General features: G+C 43.8%; 1 protein-coding gene across 1 annotated transcript in view; it reads left to right on the top strand.

The window, feature by feature from the left end:
* C5 (complement C5) overlaps positions 1 to 16,621 on the top strand; it is a 98,193-nt gene that overhangs the window by 73,251 nt on the left and 8,321 nt on the right. The window contains exons 28-37 of the mRNA XM_006054142.3: positions 70 to 241; positions 3,842 to 4,047; positions 5,684 to 5,836; positions 6,647 to 6,712; positions 7,795 to 7,876; positions 9,231 to 9,279; positions 13,799 to 13,901; positions 14,303 to 14,377; positions 14,494 to 14,599; positions 15,864 to 15,947. Of these exons, the coding sequence (XP_006054204.3) occupies positions 70 to 241; positions 3,842 to 4,047; positions 5,684 to 5,836; positions 6,647 to 6,712; positions 7,795 to 7,876; positions 9,231 to 9,279; positions 13,799 to 13,901; positions 14,303 to 14,377; positions 14,494 to 14,599; positions 15,864 to 15,947 (1,096 nt within the window). The remainder of the gene's footprint in view (positions 1 to 69; positions 242 to 3,841; positions 4,048 to 5,683; positions 5,837 to 6,646; positions 6,713 to 7,794; positions 7,877 to 9,230; positions 9,280 to 13,798; positions 13,902 to 14,302; positions 14,378 to 14,493; positions 14,600 to 15,863; positions 15,948 to 16,621) is intronic.

Below are 16,621 nucleotides of genomic sequence, written 5' to 3'. Positions count from 1 at the left end.
GTAGATCCCACCAGTTGGTAGGTAACATCTTGTCAAAGAAGCTTAGGTATCTTCTGCTCTTGTTTCCAGAAAATCAGCAGAGCTGTAAGTAAGGCTGACGTCTTTCTGCATGAAAATGCCCTCTCATCCCAGAGTTCTTTTACACTGGCCATTGCTGCTTACGCGCTTTCCCTAGGAGATAAAGCACACCCACAGTTTCGTGCAATTGTCTCTGCTCTGAAGAAGAACGCTTTCGTCAAAGGTATGACTCGTTTCTGACATTTGTTCAGCAAGTGTCCAATAAGCACACTGTTGAGTCACTCAGTCACGTCTGACTTTTTGTGACCGCATGGACTGCAGCACACCAGGCCTCCCTGTCCTTCACTATCTCCTGGAGCTTGCTCAAACTCACGTCCATTGAGTCAGTGATGCCATCCAACCATTTCATCCTCTGTTGCCTCCTTCTCCTCCTGCCTTCAATCTTTCCCAGCATCAGGGTTTTGTCCAATGAGTCAGTTCTTCACATCAGGTGGCCCAAGTATTGGAGCTTCAGATTTAGCATCAGTCCTTCCAGTCAATATTCAGGGTTTATTTCCTTTAGGATTGACTGGTTTGATCTTCTTTCTGACCAAGGGGCTCTTAAGAGACTTCTCCAACACCACAGTTCAAAGGTCAATTCTTTGGCGCTCAGCCTTCTTTATGGTCCAAATAAACATTTAGCCTCTGCTAATTCTGGGAAAAGTGGGTGCATGCAAAGTAGAGTGAGACAGAATCCCTGCCCTCAAGGAACAAAGACATCACAATACAATGTAATAAGCCCTACTATTCATGTATTTAGTCACTCATTCAGCACATATTTATGCATTCCTTAATTCAAAAAATGTGTATGGAGTACCTCCTACGTACCAGGCTTTGTTCTAGGCTCTGGGGATAAAGCAACAGACAAAAAAGAAAAAAGTCCAGGCCTTCATGAAATTTATGTTCTGTTCAGTGAGAGAACATGATTAATAACTAAAACATTGCATATAGTGACTATTCAGTGATATAGTAACCTATTTAGTGATGACTGATATGAAGAAAAATAAAGCAAGGAAGGGAGAGAAAGTGAGGGGATTGGTTGTAATTTTAAACAGGGTGGTCAGGCTTAAGCCTCATTGAGAAGATGGTATTCGGGTCAAGACCTGAAGGAGGTGAGAAAGCAAACCAGTGGCTTTCTGGAAGGGTACTTCCTGATAGAGAAACAGTGTAGGAAAATGCCTGAGGCAGGAGCTTGCCTGGTGCTCCAAGGAAGGCAAGGAGGTCAGGGTGACTGGAGAGGTGAGGGTGAGGGCAGGAGGGTGTCAGGGAAGGGAAGGGAGAGCAAGCACAGTGCAGGACCCCGGGGGCATTACTGGAGCTCTGCGGGACTCCCGTATACAGCTGTGTAATCTACAAAGCATGGGCGAATGAAGGCTGAAATCCAGTTTTTGCTCCACTATCCCAACCATGCTCCCTGGTTTGGATCGGCCTCTACGCAGAGCAAGCAGTTCCTGAGTCTTATTCATATCAAGGTCCTGTGGGGGCCAGTGGGATTCCCCAGAACCTTTACTTCCACTTCAAGTGAGAAGGGAAGTCATTGGAGGGCTTTGAGCAGAAGAGTGCATGACCTAACTTATATTGTACCAGGCTGACCAAAAGGCATATATTTCATTTTGAAGAATAAAGACATTGCTTCCTATGGGTCAAGAGTAAAGAAATAGAGAGGAGCAGTGGTCATTGGCCAATGTGCCTTGACCAGCACTGGCATGGTTGGGTACTTCTGAGCCCTCTTCTGGCTGAAGTTTCCTAAAAGTTTAATAAATACTACATAAGGTTTATCACCATCTACAAAATTTGGCTCCTGTCATCACTTAAAAAATGACTGAATCTCAACATATACTTCAAAACCACTTCTATAATATTTTTCAAATAACACAAAAGAAATATCTAGGTATTATAAGAAATGAATCATAAAATAATAGAATTTAAGAGCTAGAAGGGAATATATTAGTTTACATAATGTTTGAACTGGAACTGTCTTTAGAAATCAAAACCTTCCTTCCAAAAAAAGCCTTTAAGAGGGAGGGAAAACATTTTGTTCCTCAAGTCAAGTAAGCAAGGTAATTCTGAGTTGTAAACAGATACATCAGAATTTTGAGGGGGGGATGTTGGAGTGATGGAGTTGGAGGTTGGGGTTAGCAGATGAAGAACTGTTACATACAGAATGGATAGCAGCAAGGTCCTATTGACAGCACAGAAACTATAGTCAATATCCTAGGATAAACCGTAAGGGAAAGAATACTGAAAAGACTATGTGTGTGTGTGTATATATATATATACATACATATATATATTTGTGTGTGTGTTAGTTGCTCAGTAGTATCTGACTCTTTGCAAACCATGGACTATGTAGCCCATCAGGGTTCTCTGTCCATGAAATTCTCAAGGCAAGCCATACAGGAGCGGGTTGCCATTTCCTACTCTAGAGGATCTTGCCCCAGGGATCGAACCCAAGTCTCCTGAATTGCAGGCAGATTCTTTACTGTCTGAGCCACCAAGGAAGCTCATATATATGTTTATGTGTAAACACACACACACACACACATATATATCTATACACTGTGCTCAGGCACTCAGTTGTGTCTGACTCTTTGCGACCCCATGGACTGTAGCCCACCAGGCTTCTCTGTCCATGGAATTTTCCAGGCAAGAATATTGGAGGGGTTTGCCATTTCCTCCTCCAAATAGATATAGATATAGATATAGATATAGATATAGATATATAAGGCTTCCCAGTGGCTCAGTGGTAAAGAATTCACCTGCCAATGCAGGATACCTGGGTTTGATGCCTGGGTGGGAAGATCCCCTGGAGTAGGAAATGGCAGCCCACTCCAGTCTTGTTGCCTGAAAAATCCCATTGACAGAGGAGCCTGGTGGGCTACAGTCCATGAGGTCGCAGAGAGCTGGACACGACTGACTGACTGAGCACAGCACACACAGCACAGAACAATAAAAACCATATATAATCTAGAAACTAACTTATGAAAAGTGCTGCCTATATGAAATTGTCTTCAGTGTTTCAAATTGGGAGGAGATAGAATAGTTAAGGTTTGGGTGTGAGCTCAAAATTTCCTAACTGTAGTTTTTTTTTTCTATCAAGGAGAAAAGTTCTCTAATTTTTTTTTTGGTAGTGTCAATAATAATAACAATAAGCATATATATGCATCTATCTATATATATATGGTGCTTTTTGGTTTATAAAAACATTTACATTTGGTATCTCCCTTGAGTTTCACTGCAAGGAAGAAAGCACTATCTATTCTTCAGGGAACTGAAAGACTCACAGAATGAAAAGAACCCATCCAAGTTTACAGGTCTGTTAGTAGCCGAGTAGAGACTAGAACCTGGATACTATTAATAATTCCGGTTCACTGCCCTTTCCATTCTACCATACAAAAGTACATGTGGTACATGTAGATGTTCCATGTTGACGTTTATGAATAAAGACAAACAGCCTTGTTTTTTTTTTATTTATTTTTATCGAAGTATAGTTGATTTACAGTGTAAGTTTCAGGTGTACAGCCAAGAGATTCAGCTGTCTATCATCTATCTGTCTGTCTGTCTATGTGCTCATATTTAAATTCTTTTCCATTATAGATTAAAACAGCCCTGTATTAAGAGATCTTGTTTGTATTGGTCACCTTGAGAAAATTCTTCTTACAAAGAATAGGAAACTTGGAAACCAGAAGGCCACTACCAGAAGAAACTTCTAGAAACCTGCTAGAATTGTGATGCCAAATTCACATTTTTCATGATACTTACCAGTGTGATTTGTTGGTGTTAGGTAATCCACCCATTTATCGTTTCTGGAAAGATGATCTTCAGCAGAGAGACAGCTTTGTGCCCAACACTGGCACAGCTCGTATGGTAGAAACCACGGCCTACGCCTTACTCATCAGTCTGAACTTGAAAGACATGAATTACGTGAATCCAGTCATCAAATGGCTATCGGAAGAGCAGAGATACGGAGGTGGCTTTTATTCAACCCAGGTGGTGTTTCTTTCTCTGGTGTTATCTTCCTGGAGATGCCCCTAGTGCCTCCCACACCGCGCACTCCACACTCCTTCCGGCCTCCGTGGTTCTGTCACCAAACGAGCGCGCTAAAGGTGTGAATAAATGAGTAGAATCAGGGCCGGAAGGAACGTCTGCATGGACGCCCTTGTCACGCAGAGGGGGATTAGCGCCAGGAGGAGCGCTCACAGAGCTAGCGGCAGAGCCGCGTCAGAGCTCACACCTCCAAACGCCAAGCCCAGAGCTGCCTTTACGACTCCTAGTTACCATGAAGGGCTAGGAGAGTCATCCGCAATTCTATTAGACCCTATACAAGAAACAGTGGCTGCCACATAAATAAAGGCGCCGAGGTTCCTTTCCACAATACTAAGTGAAAAGTAAGAGGAATGCCAATTATTCGCATGTTTATCTGTCTAGCTACCAGTGTGAACTCACTTGAGTATGTGTATTTTGCATTATAGCTACCATGTCGTTGTATAGTGTACATCTACACTCAAGTTTATCTCAAATGTTAGCATCTTCCCTGTTTCCCGGATGCTTGGGCAATGACAGGGTGTGTGTGTCAGTATATAAACTGTAGAGCTAGAGGGGTCCTTCAGGGTGCTGTTGGTGATCATCTAATTCTAATCAGGGGAAGGAAATGGGTTTCGCCATGGGCACAACTGGAGGCTTATAGAAAAGAGGACCCCACTGATGAGCACTGGCTGCTTGGACATGGGAGAGAAGGCAGTCACAAATCTGCTCTCTCTGATTCAACCACATCTCCCCATTCTGTAGACGAGGAAGACAAGATCTAGAAAAATTAAGTTCATTCCGCTAGGGTAAAAAGAACCTGCCTGCCAATGCAGGAGACATAAGAGACATGGGCTTGATCCCTACGTCAGGAAGATCCCCTGGAGGAGGGCATAGCAATCCACTCCAGTATTCTTGCGGAGAGAATCCCATGCACAGAGGAGGCTGGCAGGCTACAGTTCATAGGGTTGCGTAGAGTTGGACACGACTTAGAGTTGGAAGCGACTTAGCACTCACGCACACATTTATTCCTTCAGCAAATATTTGTTGAATAACTACCATGTGCGTACCTGCTAAATGTGGCGGATGCCAAGAAAGATGTACTGTTGCCCCCAAGAGTGTCACATCGCAGTGGGGGGAAGCCCATGATAAACTCTACATGAAGTATCACCAATTGAGAAGAATGCTCTAAGGAGCAGAAGGGAAGAACACTGAACAGAATGATGAGAAGGGGGAGATGCCTTATGTCTTCCCTGTGGGGCTAGTTAAGTGTAGATATGAGGATGGGAAGGAAATCCACAGTTGTTCAAGGAGTTGGAGGCATTCTGGAAAGGATGACTTGCCTGAGGTCACGTGCTCAAGACACATGGAGAACCCGGATGTGAGCCACACTGCTTTCTTGTCCTGCAACCAGGAGCATCCTCACTGGCGGAGGGAGACTCTTCCTCCCCCTCCTCACAGGGGCCCTTAACTAGTTCCACTCAGTCACCCGGAGTTTCATCTCCAGACAGCGCTGACTCACCTTCTCGTAAGAAAGTGTATTTGTAAACAGGGGGTATGTAAATGAGTAAACCTATTTTTGAACCTTGCTGTTTGTTGATAGGATACAATTAATGCCATCGAGGGCCTGACAGAGTATTCACTCCTGGTTAGAAAACTCCGCTTGAACATGGATGTCAAAGTGTCTTACAAGAATAAAGGTGACCTCTACCACTATAAGATGTCAGAGAAGTATTTCCTTGGGAGGCCAATAGAGGTAAATAAAGGATTTTTTAAAGTAATATTTTATAACTGGATGGGGCCTTTGAGATAACCTGTTCTGCCCTTCTTATACAAATGCAACTATTCACCCCTTAAACCCAAGATGAGTGCCTAGTGTGTCCTAAGCAGAGACGCCTGCTCTGCGCTGGGCGCTGAGGATCCAAAAGTAAAGCACAAAGAACCCTTGTGCTGTAGAGGAGACAGTCATTTCAACAAACAGTGAAAACTAAGACCTTTGCTAGGTTCACGGAAGGACAGAGGGGAGCCTCCTGAGCCAGGCTGAGAGGTGAGGGCCGTTTTTCAAATGCATCCAATGGGCAGGGTAAATCTGGAAGAATCAGAAGGAGTTAGCCGGGCGAAGAGAAGTGAAGAGTGTTCCAGACGCAGCGACCAGCACACACAAAGGTTGGCAGAAGAGTAAGAGAGAAGGCCACTTGGGAATCTGCCAGTGGTTCCAACGACCCTGGCCACACATGCAGACTGTGGCTGAACAGGATACGGTCTGCAGGCCGCCCAACAACCTACCCCGTGTCCTTTGCCACTACTGGATTTTTAAAAACGAAAACCCTGATGGCCAATGAGAATTTCCCAAGGGAAAAGATACTTTGGAAAAACTAGGTTCCGTATCAGTAATAGTAGCTATCGGTATATAGATGCTGGTATGTATTTTTTTAATTACCACATTTTAGATTATTTAAGGCATATTTAAACATACAAATAAGTGGGAATAGTTGTTGCTTTCCACAGCCTTTTGTGCAAAGTAAATAAGCATGAGGAATAGTACTGAATGCAAAACTCTTTCCAGGTACCTCTCAATGATGACCTCGTCGTCCTAAGTACCGGACAAAGCAGTGGCTTGGCTACAGTGCATGTGAGTGTTTTGTGGAGAACAACTTGATTGAGGTTATATGTCAGCTTATAGTAAGTAATCTAAAAGAAAGAGACTTTGACACAAAGTTATGGAAATCTGGGCTGGGGTAACCATAACTGAGGTAAGAGTCATTTACCATTCTTTCTGGTTATCTTGATAGCTATCCCCACAGTTTCTTTTTGAAAATGGCTGTTAATCTTCATATGTGTGTGTATTTCTAGAAATTATATATAAGTGTATGTGCATAGTTGTATAGAGATAAATAATATTTATGTTTACATGTATATGTATATGACATGTGTATGTATGTATACATTCACACGTATATACATGGATACTGAGGTTAGTAACAGTTACATCTCATTTATCCAGCATCACTGCTGACTAATGTGTATATGTACGGCCTTAAGTGTCTTCTATTTTTAACCACAGGCTGCAAGGACACAGATAAACAGCTTAGGAAAACTAAGCTGTAAATGCCAAAGGCCTGAAATAATACAAACTACATGTTCTGAGCATAAATTAACGTTCTCCTGGTTATTTACTTGTGCGCTCATCTCTAGTACATTCATTCCTTCAGAGACTGTTTGTAAGCCGCGTGCCGGTGGGCAGATGCACGGTCCGCTGTGGTCACTTCCGGTCGCCCTCCCTACACCTGCTCCTGGCGGCAGCCCTGCCCTTCCGTGAACACTGTAATTTGTTGTTCCCACGGTGGTTTGTGGGCTGAGAAAACCATACTTCATGACCTTGCGGTGCTCTGTGTAAAATTAGAGTGAACAGGCGCAGGGATGAAAGTCTTAAAAACTTGCCTGCAGAGTGAGGTGCTCAGAGTTGACTGCGTGGACTTTGGACCAAGGTTCTGCCTGGAGAGAGACCATTTTTAGCTTACTTTGGGCTTCTCAGTTATGTTTCAAATCGTGGCGTTTGCCGGAAGTCCAGGTGCTGAGAAAATGGGTCTGTGAGTCATCCCGTGTGCACTGGGTGATGAGAACACCCGCACCCCGTTTTCGGCCGCAGTCCTGCATAATGCCTTTTCCACTCCCCATTTTAAACAGTCCTCTTGTTTACTTGTCCCCACGTAGGTAAAAACTGTGGTCCACAAAATCAGCACCTCGGAGGAAGTTTGCAGCTTCCATTTGAAAATTGAAACCCGGGAAATTGAAGGTAAAACAGCATGATTTACACTATAATGTTGGCTAAGCATAAAGAATACCGAAGAGCTTCTCTGATTAGGAAAAATGTGCTAAAGTAATTTCTCATTCAAATTCTTTAATAGGTTGACATCTGAGTAAACATAGCTGCCATTTATTATAATAGAGGTAGCTCATTAATAACAGTTGGAAACTGATACTAACTAACAATAACTAGGTTAAATGTATCCACTGTTGATCCAGAAATTTTTTTGACTAAAGAAAACTTTTAAATATGTAACAAGGATCTAGAGAAGTGGGATGGGGCGGGGGCCAGAGGGGAGGTTCAGGGGAAGAGACATGGATACTTCTGGCTGATTCATGTTGCAGGGCAGAAGCCAACACACTGTTGTAAAGCAATCCTCCAAATAAAAATCAATTAAAAATAAAAGCTAAGGGGGAAAAGCGTGTGACTAGGGCCTTCCCTGGTAGTCCAGTGGGTAAGGCTTTGCCTGCTGCCGGCTCAGCCCCTGCTCAGTGAACTAAGATCCCACATGCCTCCAGCCAAAGAACCAAAACATGAAAGAAAAAAACCCAAAACAGAAGCAATATTGTAACAAATTCAATAAAGTCTTTAAAAGGAAGAGAAGAATGTAACAGGCAGTAAGGGCCTACTTTCAGAACCTTGGATTTCTGTTAATAGTTTTATGTCTGTGTTCCATCCTCAAGCCCTGAATTTCTCTCATCAGTCTGCTGGGCTTCTATCCCATACCCTTTCTGTATCCCTAGGAGTCTGGCAAATGCACATTTCTCTGTCTCCATCTTCTGCTTGGTCTCTTCAGGACCAATGAGTCTTTCTTAATGCACTTGTCTTTTTTCTACACATGGCCCTCACATCCCTCTTCTGATGGGCTGGTTCTCCCGTCCCAGTCTAGAAGCAAGGCCGCTTGAACACCCCAGTCCTCCTTGACCCATGCCCTGGGACCAGGGAGTGTACTTTTCCTCTGCCCGATAGCTTCTGTTTGTGACTCCGAGTCCTGTTCCTGCAGGAAATTTCCAACTACCAGAGAATCTAGATATGGGCCCTTCCTCCCTGCCACCTCCCCAGACACGTTACCAACACAGATCCACCTTAAATGCCTCCTTCCTTATTAAGTTCTTGGAGAGCAGAGAACTGTTCTAATGATTTCCACAGTTCCTGGATTCTCAGGAGCCAGTTGACCGCTCCATTAAAACCAGAGTTTCCATTAAAATCATCAAAAGTGCCAACTTCCAAATCTCAAATAATTTCTAAGTGTGCTCATTAATGATTCTGCTCTGACGTGTTCCAGAACAAGCTAAGAACAGTTTCCTCTTATTTTTGTCTGTCTGTCTGTTTTGTGTGCCAGCCTTCGGCTACAGCGGCTCAGAATACAAGCGTATAGTGGCCTGCGCCAGGTGAGCCCGCGTCCACCGGGGGGACGGTAGACCTCAAGCTTCACTTCTGCCAGAGCTTTCTCTCCCCAAATCTTTTTGAATGATAAAGATGTCCAGAAGATGTGAAATTGTTCCCTTTTTTTTCATGTGGAATACACCAGGTATTCTTAAACAGCTACTTACTCTACAGAACAGTTTTGTTTTGCTCATGTACGCTTTTCTCTCCCATTTTTTGGCCTGTTTCTAATTCGAACACTATATTATTAATTTGTCTTCCAGAAAGGTAGATTATGATATATAAGTGTTAGGAAAAGAGCAAAGCATTCTCTCAGAAGCAACTCCCACTCTTTTACTTAGAAAAATCATGTTCGCCCAACAAAATCCCTGGTCATTAGCAGCCAGCCTGCTGCTAAGCTGCTGCCAAGTCGCTTCAGTCGTGTCCGACTCTGTGCGACCCCATAGACGGCTGCCCACCGGGCTCCCCCATCCCTGGGATTCTCCAGGCAAGAACACTGGAGTGGGTTGCCATTTCCTTCTCCAATGCATGAAAGTGAAAAGTGAAAGTGAAGTAACTCAGTCCTGTCCGACTCTTAGCTACCCCATGGACTGCAGCCCACCAGGCTCTTCCGTCCATGGGATTTTCCAGGCAAGAGTACTGGACTGGGTTGCATTGCATTCTCCGAGCAGCCAGCCAGTGGTTCCCAAATCAGGTTGTACATTGAACTCATCTGGAGAGCTTTTAGAACTCTGCAGAACTCTGTCTGACCTCACCCCCTGCAGGGTCTTCTAATGGTAGCCAGGGCTAAGATTACCCTTAGCAGACTAACTCCAAGGCCTGATTTGACCCTAGTTGCTACTAGTAACAATTTACCATAAATATTATGACTTACAGGGGCTTCCCAGGTGGCTTAGAGGTAGAAAGAATCCACCTGCCAATGCAGGAGATCACTTGCAATGTAGGAGAAGCAGGTTCAATCCCTGGGTTGGGAAGATCCCCTGAAGGAGGAAATGGCAACTCACTCCAGTATTCTTGCTTGGGAAAGTCCATGGACAGAGGAGCCTGGCAGGCTGCAGTCCATGGATCTCAGAGTTTGACACAGCTGAGCAACTGAGCACGTGCGCGCACACACACACACACACACACACACACACACACACACACAATGACTTAACTTAAATGTATTATCATTCTGGAAGTCAGAAGTCCTCAAATCAAGGTGTTATTGGGGCCCTGTTCCTTCTGGAGGCTCCAGGGGAGCCTTTTCCAGATTCTAGAGACACCTGCTTTCCTTGGCTTGAGCCTCCCTCCCTCTGTCTTCAAAGCCAGCAGCATAGCATCTTTTAGTATCTCCCTCTGACTCAAACCCCTGATTCCACCATCATATCTCCTTCTCTGATTCTCCTGCTTCTTTCCCTTATCAAGACCCCTGTGATCATATTGGACTCACCTGGATATTCAGGAGACTCTCCCTGGCTCAAGAGCCTTACCTTAATCACACTGCAAGTCCCCTTTGCTATTTAAGGTAACAGATTCACAAGTTTGGGGATTAAGAGATGGACACCTCTGTGGGCCATTGTTTTGCTTACCAAGCCACCATCCCAAAATGTTTATGAAAATATGCCTATATAACTTGGTGACCACACAGAGTGAATCAGGCAGCGGAAGAGCCAGAACTAGAACACAGGCTTATTCCTTCTTCTTTCTCCCACCCCTGAGGACCTCCTGTTCTGTTCTATTTTCTTAATTCTTCCTGTTCTCAACAACAGTGATTTCTATGGCTGGTATTTTGCTGTTTATACTTGTTATCACACATGATGCAAAGCATTCAGAATGGGTAATTTAGAAATCCCATGCAGTTATGTCATAGATTAGAGCTGAAAAGGATTTTAGGAACGATATAGTAATCCCCTTATTTTAGTGGTAAAGAAGCTGAGGCACCAGGAGGTGAAGGAACCTGCCAAGTTTTCACAGTCAGAGGCAGAGCATGCCGCCCAGTCCAGTTTCCGAGTCACCTGCCTCAGGCAGCGTTTTCTGAGACCACCAGCCTTAAGGAACGCTGCTTCTCAGCTGCTCGATCTCGTCTCCCAGCCTTGTCTGTGATCCCAGGCCGGTCCCTCTCCTCTCAGGGTCCCCTCATCAGCTGGTGAAGCCCCGCCTTCTGTCCTGGGCCAAGCTCTGCCCTCTGCTCCCCCTCCACACCCTTCTTCATTCCCTGAGGTCCTGCCGAGGCCACGCTTTCTCGTGCAACCCCACTGCCGCCATTCCTCCTTCGGGTGCCTCTCCTGGCAGACGGAGTGTGATCACTGTCTAAGTCCCTAACATGTGTTGCGGGGAGGTATGAACAAACTCATTCTGGGCAAAGCGAGAATCAATGTGTGGGATACAGGGAGGCACCCCGAGTGAGCACAGGAAGGGCTTTGGGGTAGGATAGCTAGACTCCTGAGGGCAGCTTCTGCCATGAAGGACTCAGGTAACTATCAGCAAATCACCTCACTTCTCCAGGCCTCTTCTGTAAAGCAAGAATATAGGACTACCTGATCCCAAAGCACCTTCCAGTATTTCCACAACGCTGCTATGCATAAAAGGGCTCGCATCAAAAACGTATTAATTTGCATTCCAGATTGTTAGTCTACAAAAGAAAGCAATAGAGATATGGTATTCAGTACTGTATCCGTTCTCTTTTGTTTGTTTTAAATAAACTGGGGACAGAATGTTCAAAAAAACCCAGGTAGAACATGCTTTTGGCTTTATGATGCTGAAGCTGGGTTGGACAAATTCCAAATGTAGCTGTGTAGTGCTTATTCATGTGAGAAGTTCTTTGCCTTCAAATGCACACTCTCCTGGTTGAAGAAAATGCCAGCACAGCGTCTATATTGAGAGGGTCTCTTTCGTGCATTTAGCTTTTTACAACTTCTCTGTTGTATTCACAAGAAAAGAAAAAAGGATTTCACTTCTCTCCTTCTCTTGGAACAAAATGCCTTTGGGAAGGATTGCTGTCTTTGGCAGCAGGCAAAGGCTTCTTGAAAGGAAGGTTTCTGTTCCATGGGTGAAACAGTTGCCATGGCAACCAGTCATCACGGCTCCAGCAACGTTTCATAGACACTCTCCACTCAGGAGGCCCTTTTCCGTCGTGTTGACAGAGTATTTGCATCTGTGAGCCAGAGTTCTCCACTTTTGGTGACATTCATTCATCCAATCACGGGGATGCTGGACGCCATATTTTCAGTTACACGTTGCCTTATATTTTGTTCCAAATTATTAATTTGGTGAAGAATGGGGTTAAATTTTATACTATTTACATTTTTATGGCAAATATGATATCTCAAACTTCTAATAGGGTCTGCTTTATGCGTGCTAGATAAGATAAGATTGGGAAAAGAGAGTCCTTATCACCTCTCTAATTTGAATAATAGCTCCCATTTCACTCATACTTATTTTGGGGGGTGAGATCAGTTCACCTTCCCCCTGTGAAGCTGTCTGCTCAGGCTCTTCCTTTAGTCCTGACTCCTCTCCGAAATTCTACTCTCAAATGTTCAGCTTTCTCTCCCACATCTTGAGGCAGGAATCTAAAACTCAACCTTTGCAGAACACACGCCGATCCAGTCCCTACCCCACCAGCGTTCTCTTTTATCATTAACTCTGCTTAACTGTAGCAACAGGCCTCTCTGCCTCTCAAAACGAAGTCTTGGAATTATAATTTTAAAGCACAAGTTTATACTTTTTCACAATTAATTTTAAAAATAAGAAAATGAGCTCTAGAAAGGGGAAGTAATGTGTAGAAATCTCTCAGCAGAACTGGGATAAAACCCAAGTTTCCTAATTCCCCATTTCAGTATTCTTTTCTCTTATACCAGAGAAGCACAAACAAAATAAATCAAATTGCCCCTGTTACTCCCTCTGCCTTTCTCCTCCGCTTCCCCACAAGCACAATTCCTAGACAAAGGGTAGTCCTTGAAACATTTTTTTAAAGATAAAATATCTATTGTGAAAATTTTAGAAAATAGAGAAAAACATGAGAAAGAAAAGAGATAATCCGTTATGATCTCATCATCCAGAGGAAGTAGCTGCTAACATTTAGTGTGTTCCTTCCAGTCTGTTTCTGAACATGCTTATCGAGTCTCTTGCCAATATACAGTTAATTTTTTTCTTCGAACATGCTCTGCTAGAGAAAGAATTCGGATGAGAATCAATAGACTTATGAAGCCCTGAGGCGAACTAGTCGTGCGACCTTGAACAAGTACCTTACTCTCGCCCGCAGTCTCCTCAACTAGCTAATTAAGAGACTGGACTGGATACCTTTATGGTCTCCTCCAACTCCAGAATGGTAGCCCACCAAGGTTACTGATCAAGTGAGGCAAGGGTTGGGGTAGATGATGCAGAGGTCTGTTTAAACTTCAGAGACTATAACACATGTATCATAAAGAAGCAAATACTTGGAGACTCAAATTAGCGAGTTAAAGCCTACCAAGGAACAGGGCCTTTCCTTCAAGAATCTTATCCATTTACTTGTTTCATGTCCTTATCTCTACTTTAATTCAGCTACATGCTCAGCAGCGAAGAATCGTCATCTGGGTCCTCCCATGCGGTGATGGATATCTCTCTGCCTACTGGAGTCAATGCAAACCCAGAAGACTTAAAAGCTGTAAATGTCTTCTCTTAAATATTGTTATGGATACTTGCTTTTATTTACTGCATTATTTTACAAAGCTATTTCCATTCATTCTATGTCACTTTCTTAGACTCTCCCAGAATATTCTTTTCAAACTGATAATCTACCTAAGTTTTTATTTTTCAAAGTGAAACTGAAAAATATTCAGTTTTATATTTATATAAATATTCAGGGGCAAGTATTATGCTTGCACGGACAGAATAATGTGCATGCATGCGATGACATGTTCAGACTCTTTCAAGAGGAGGAGCTGCTCTTCACTGTCTTTAAATAGTGGGTTACATCCCCACGACCTCACATTCCATTACTGGGTGAATGCACTTAAACAGAAAGGTCGTGAAGTTAAATTTGAGCTTCTCTCTTTGTTCCCTTAGCTTGTGGAACAGGTGGATCAATTATTAACTGACTACGAAATCAAAGATGGGCATGTTATTCTGCAACTGAACTCGGTAAGTTCCACCTCTCACCATTTTTCATTTATTATTACTATTTAACAGCTGCTGCCTAAAATATTTTGAGTCTTTTGTCTCTCATGATTTTCTTAATCTTTGCATTTGTCAAACAGATTCCTTCCAACGAGTTCCTTTGTGTTCGATTCCGGATAATTGAACTTTTTGAAGTTGGGTTTCTGAGCCCCGCCACTTTCACAGTGTATGAGTACCACAGACCAGGTAATCAACTCTAACGTTTCTTCCAAAGACTGCTCTGTATTTATTATGGAATTTGAAGAAAGGCGCTTGAGGCCTGCAGATTGTATACATTTCTTCTCTCGGGGCTCTCTCTTCACAAACGTCCCCACTGGGACAACCAGTGGGTGAGCAAGTCCCTCCACTGCTCCGGCCCTCAGTCTCTTCATGTTTAGAATAGGCGAATGGACTCGACGGCTCCCCTCACATTCTTCTCCTCAAGTCTATCTTTGGTGCTTACTGTTCCCCTTGCGTCTCTCCTTTTCAGAGAAGGCCATTGGCCCTACTGTTATTTCCAGTCTTCACAGAGTCAGCTGCCCCTCCGTCCACATTCTCAGTGCACTTTGCAGAGAGCTCCAGCACAGCGCCTGTCACGCTGCATCCTGATTGTGTGTTTGCACATCTTTGTGTGCACCCCCAGAACATTCTCATCCTTCTGTCCCAAGCATCTAGCCCAGGGTCAGGTACATGCTGCTGCTGCTAAGTCACTTCAGTCATGTCCGACTCTGTACGACCCCATGGACTGCAGCCCACCAGGCTCCCCCGTCCCTGGGATTCTCCAGGCAAGAACACTGGAGTGGGTTGCCATTTCCTTCTCCACAGGTACATAGTGTGTATCAATAAATGATGGATGAATGACCTCTGCGTTTGGTCATTCAGCCACGTCTGATAACTCTCCCCTTCTGGAGAGCCCTTTGGTTCACAAGGCAGACAACTTCACTTTGGACAGTTCTACTTGTAACAAAACTCTTAAAGTGAACCAAAACTCTGAGACCCATTCAATCTAGTTTTACTTCTGAAATCATAGATTATGATACTTAGCCTCTCCTTGAAAAAGAACTACACACACACACACACACACACACACATATGTGTGTGTTTCTTTTCTCCTCCTGAACAATAGGAAAAACCAATGCTTTTCATCTGTAGCCTAAACAATTACCAATTGTAATTCTTTCGATAGACTCTCGTGTGACATAATTTATTTCTTCTCATTCATTGAAACACCAAATACTTGCATTCTCAGAAATGAGTATGGAAGAGTAAGATTTCAAGCACAGAGAGGGAGAATATTTTGAGTGTAGAGGGGCCTGTGTTAGGACAGGCAGTTCATAATTTAACTTTCCTGGGCCTCAGCTACAGAAAGAGGGTTAGGAGTGGGTGATGAAGGAGCCATGGGCGAAATTCACTGACGGGTAAATTGCGTGTCCGCCAGGCGCCTCTTCTAACTGTGCTTTCATCGCCGCAGATAAACAGTGCACCATGTTTTACAGCACGTCGGACACCAAGCTTCAGAAAGTCTGTGAAGGAGTAACATGCAAGTGTATCGAAGGTAAACTTCGCTTACTGTGTTCAGGCTGTATACTTGTTTAAAGCAGCCACTCATAATCTGGGGCTAATCTGGGGGGAGCTGTTTGACAAACTGTCATTTCTCAGAAGTAGAAATGTAATCTCACCTGGTGGAAAGTGCATTCCTCGAGCACTGTAAGGCTGCATCGCAACGGCTCCAGAACAAGCCGATAGTTCCTACCGTGGGGAGAAACACCATCAGGCGGTTGTTGGGTATCGGAAAGATAACATGATGTGACATTCTTACCTTTTACCTGGTCTTTTTGGTGCAATAGGACCATTGCTTAAGAGAACAGCGGCTCTGGAATAAGCCACTATCTCCTCTCTCCTTCCCCTGGCCCTCCCCAGTTAGAGACGCTCTCCATTCAATCTTTTGCCAATCAAGGCAGCCTTATTGGCCAAAGAAAAGCCCCAGAACTCAACAATAATCAACTGCAGACTCCATGAGGGTCTGAGTTGATTTTGGTTTTCTTTTGTTTTTCAAAATCCTTAAAATCTACACATTTTCTAGGTACATATTTCTCCCTCTTACAGCATAAGTCAGTCATCAGTTTGGTTCCTTCAAGAGATTTTTGATTACACTCAAAATGGGAAAATGTCCTCCTTTCTTCAGTGAAGTATATATATTCCTAAAGAGCTCAATGTGGAGTGACTACC

Source organism: Bubalus bubalis, chromosome 3 (genome assembly GCF_019923935.1).
Source record: "Bubalus bubalis isolate 160015118507 breed Murrah chromosome 3, NDDB_SH_1, whole genome shotgun sequence".
Classification (NCBI taxonomy): Eukaryota; Metazoa; Chordata; class Mammalia; order Artiodactyla; family Bovidae; genus Bubalus; species Bubalus bubalis.
Note: the sequence above shows the minus strand (reverse complement) of the source record. Positions and strands in the feature narration are given on the sequence as shown.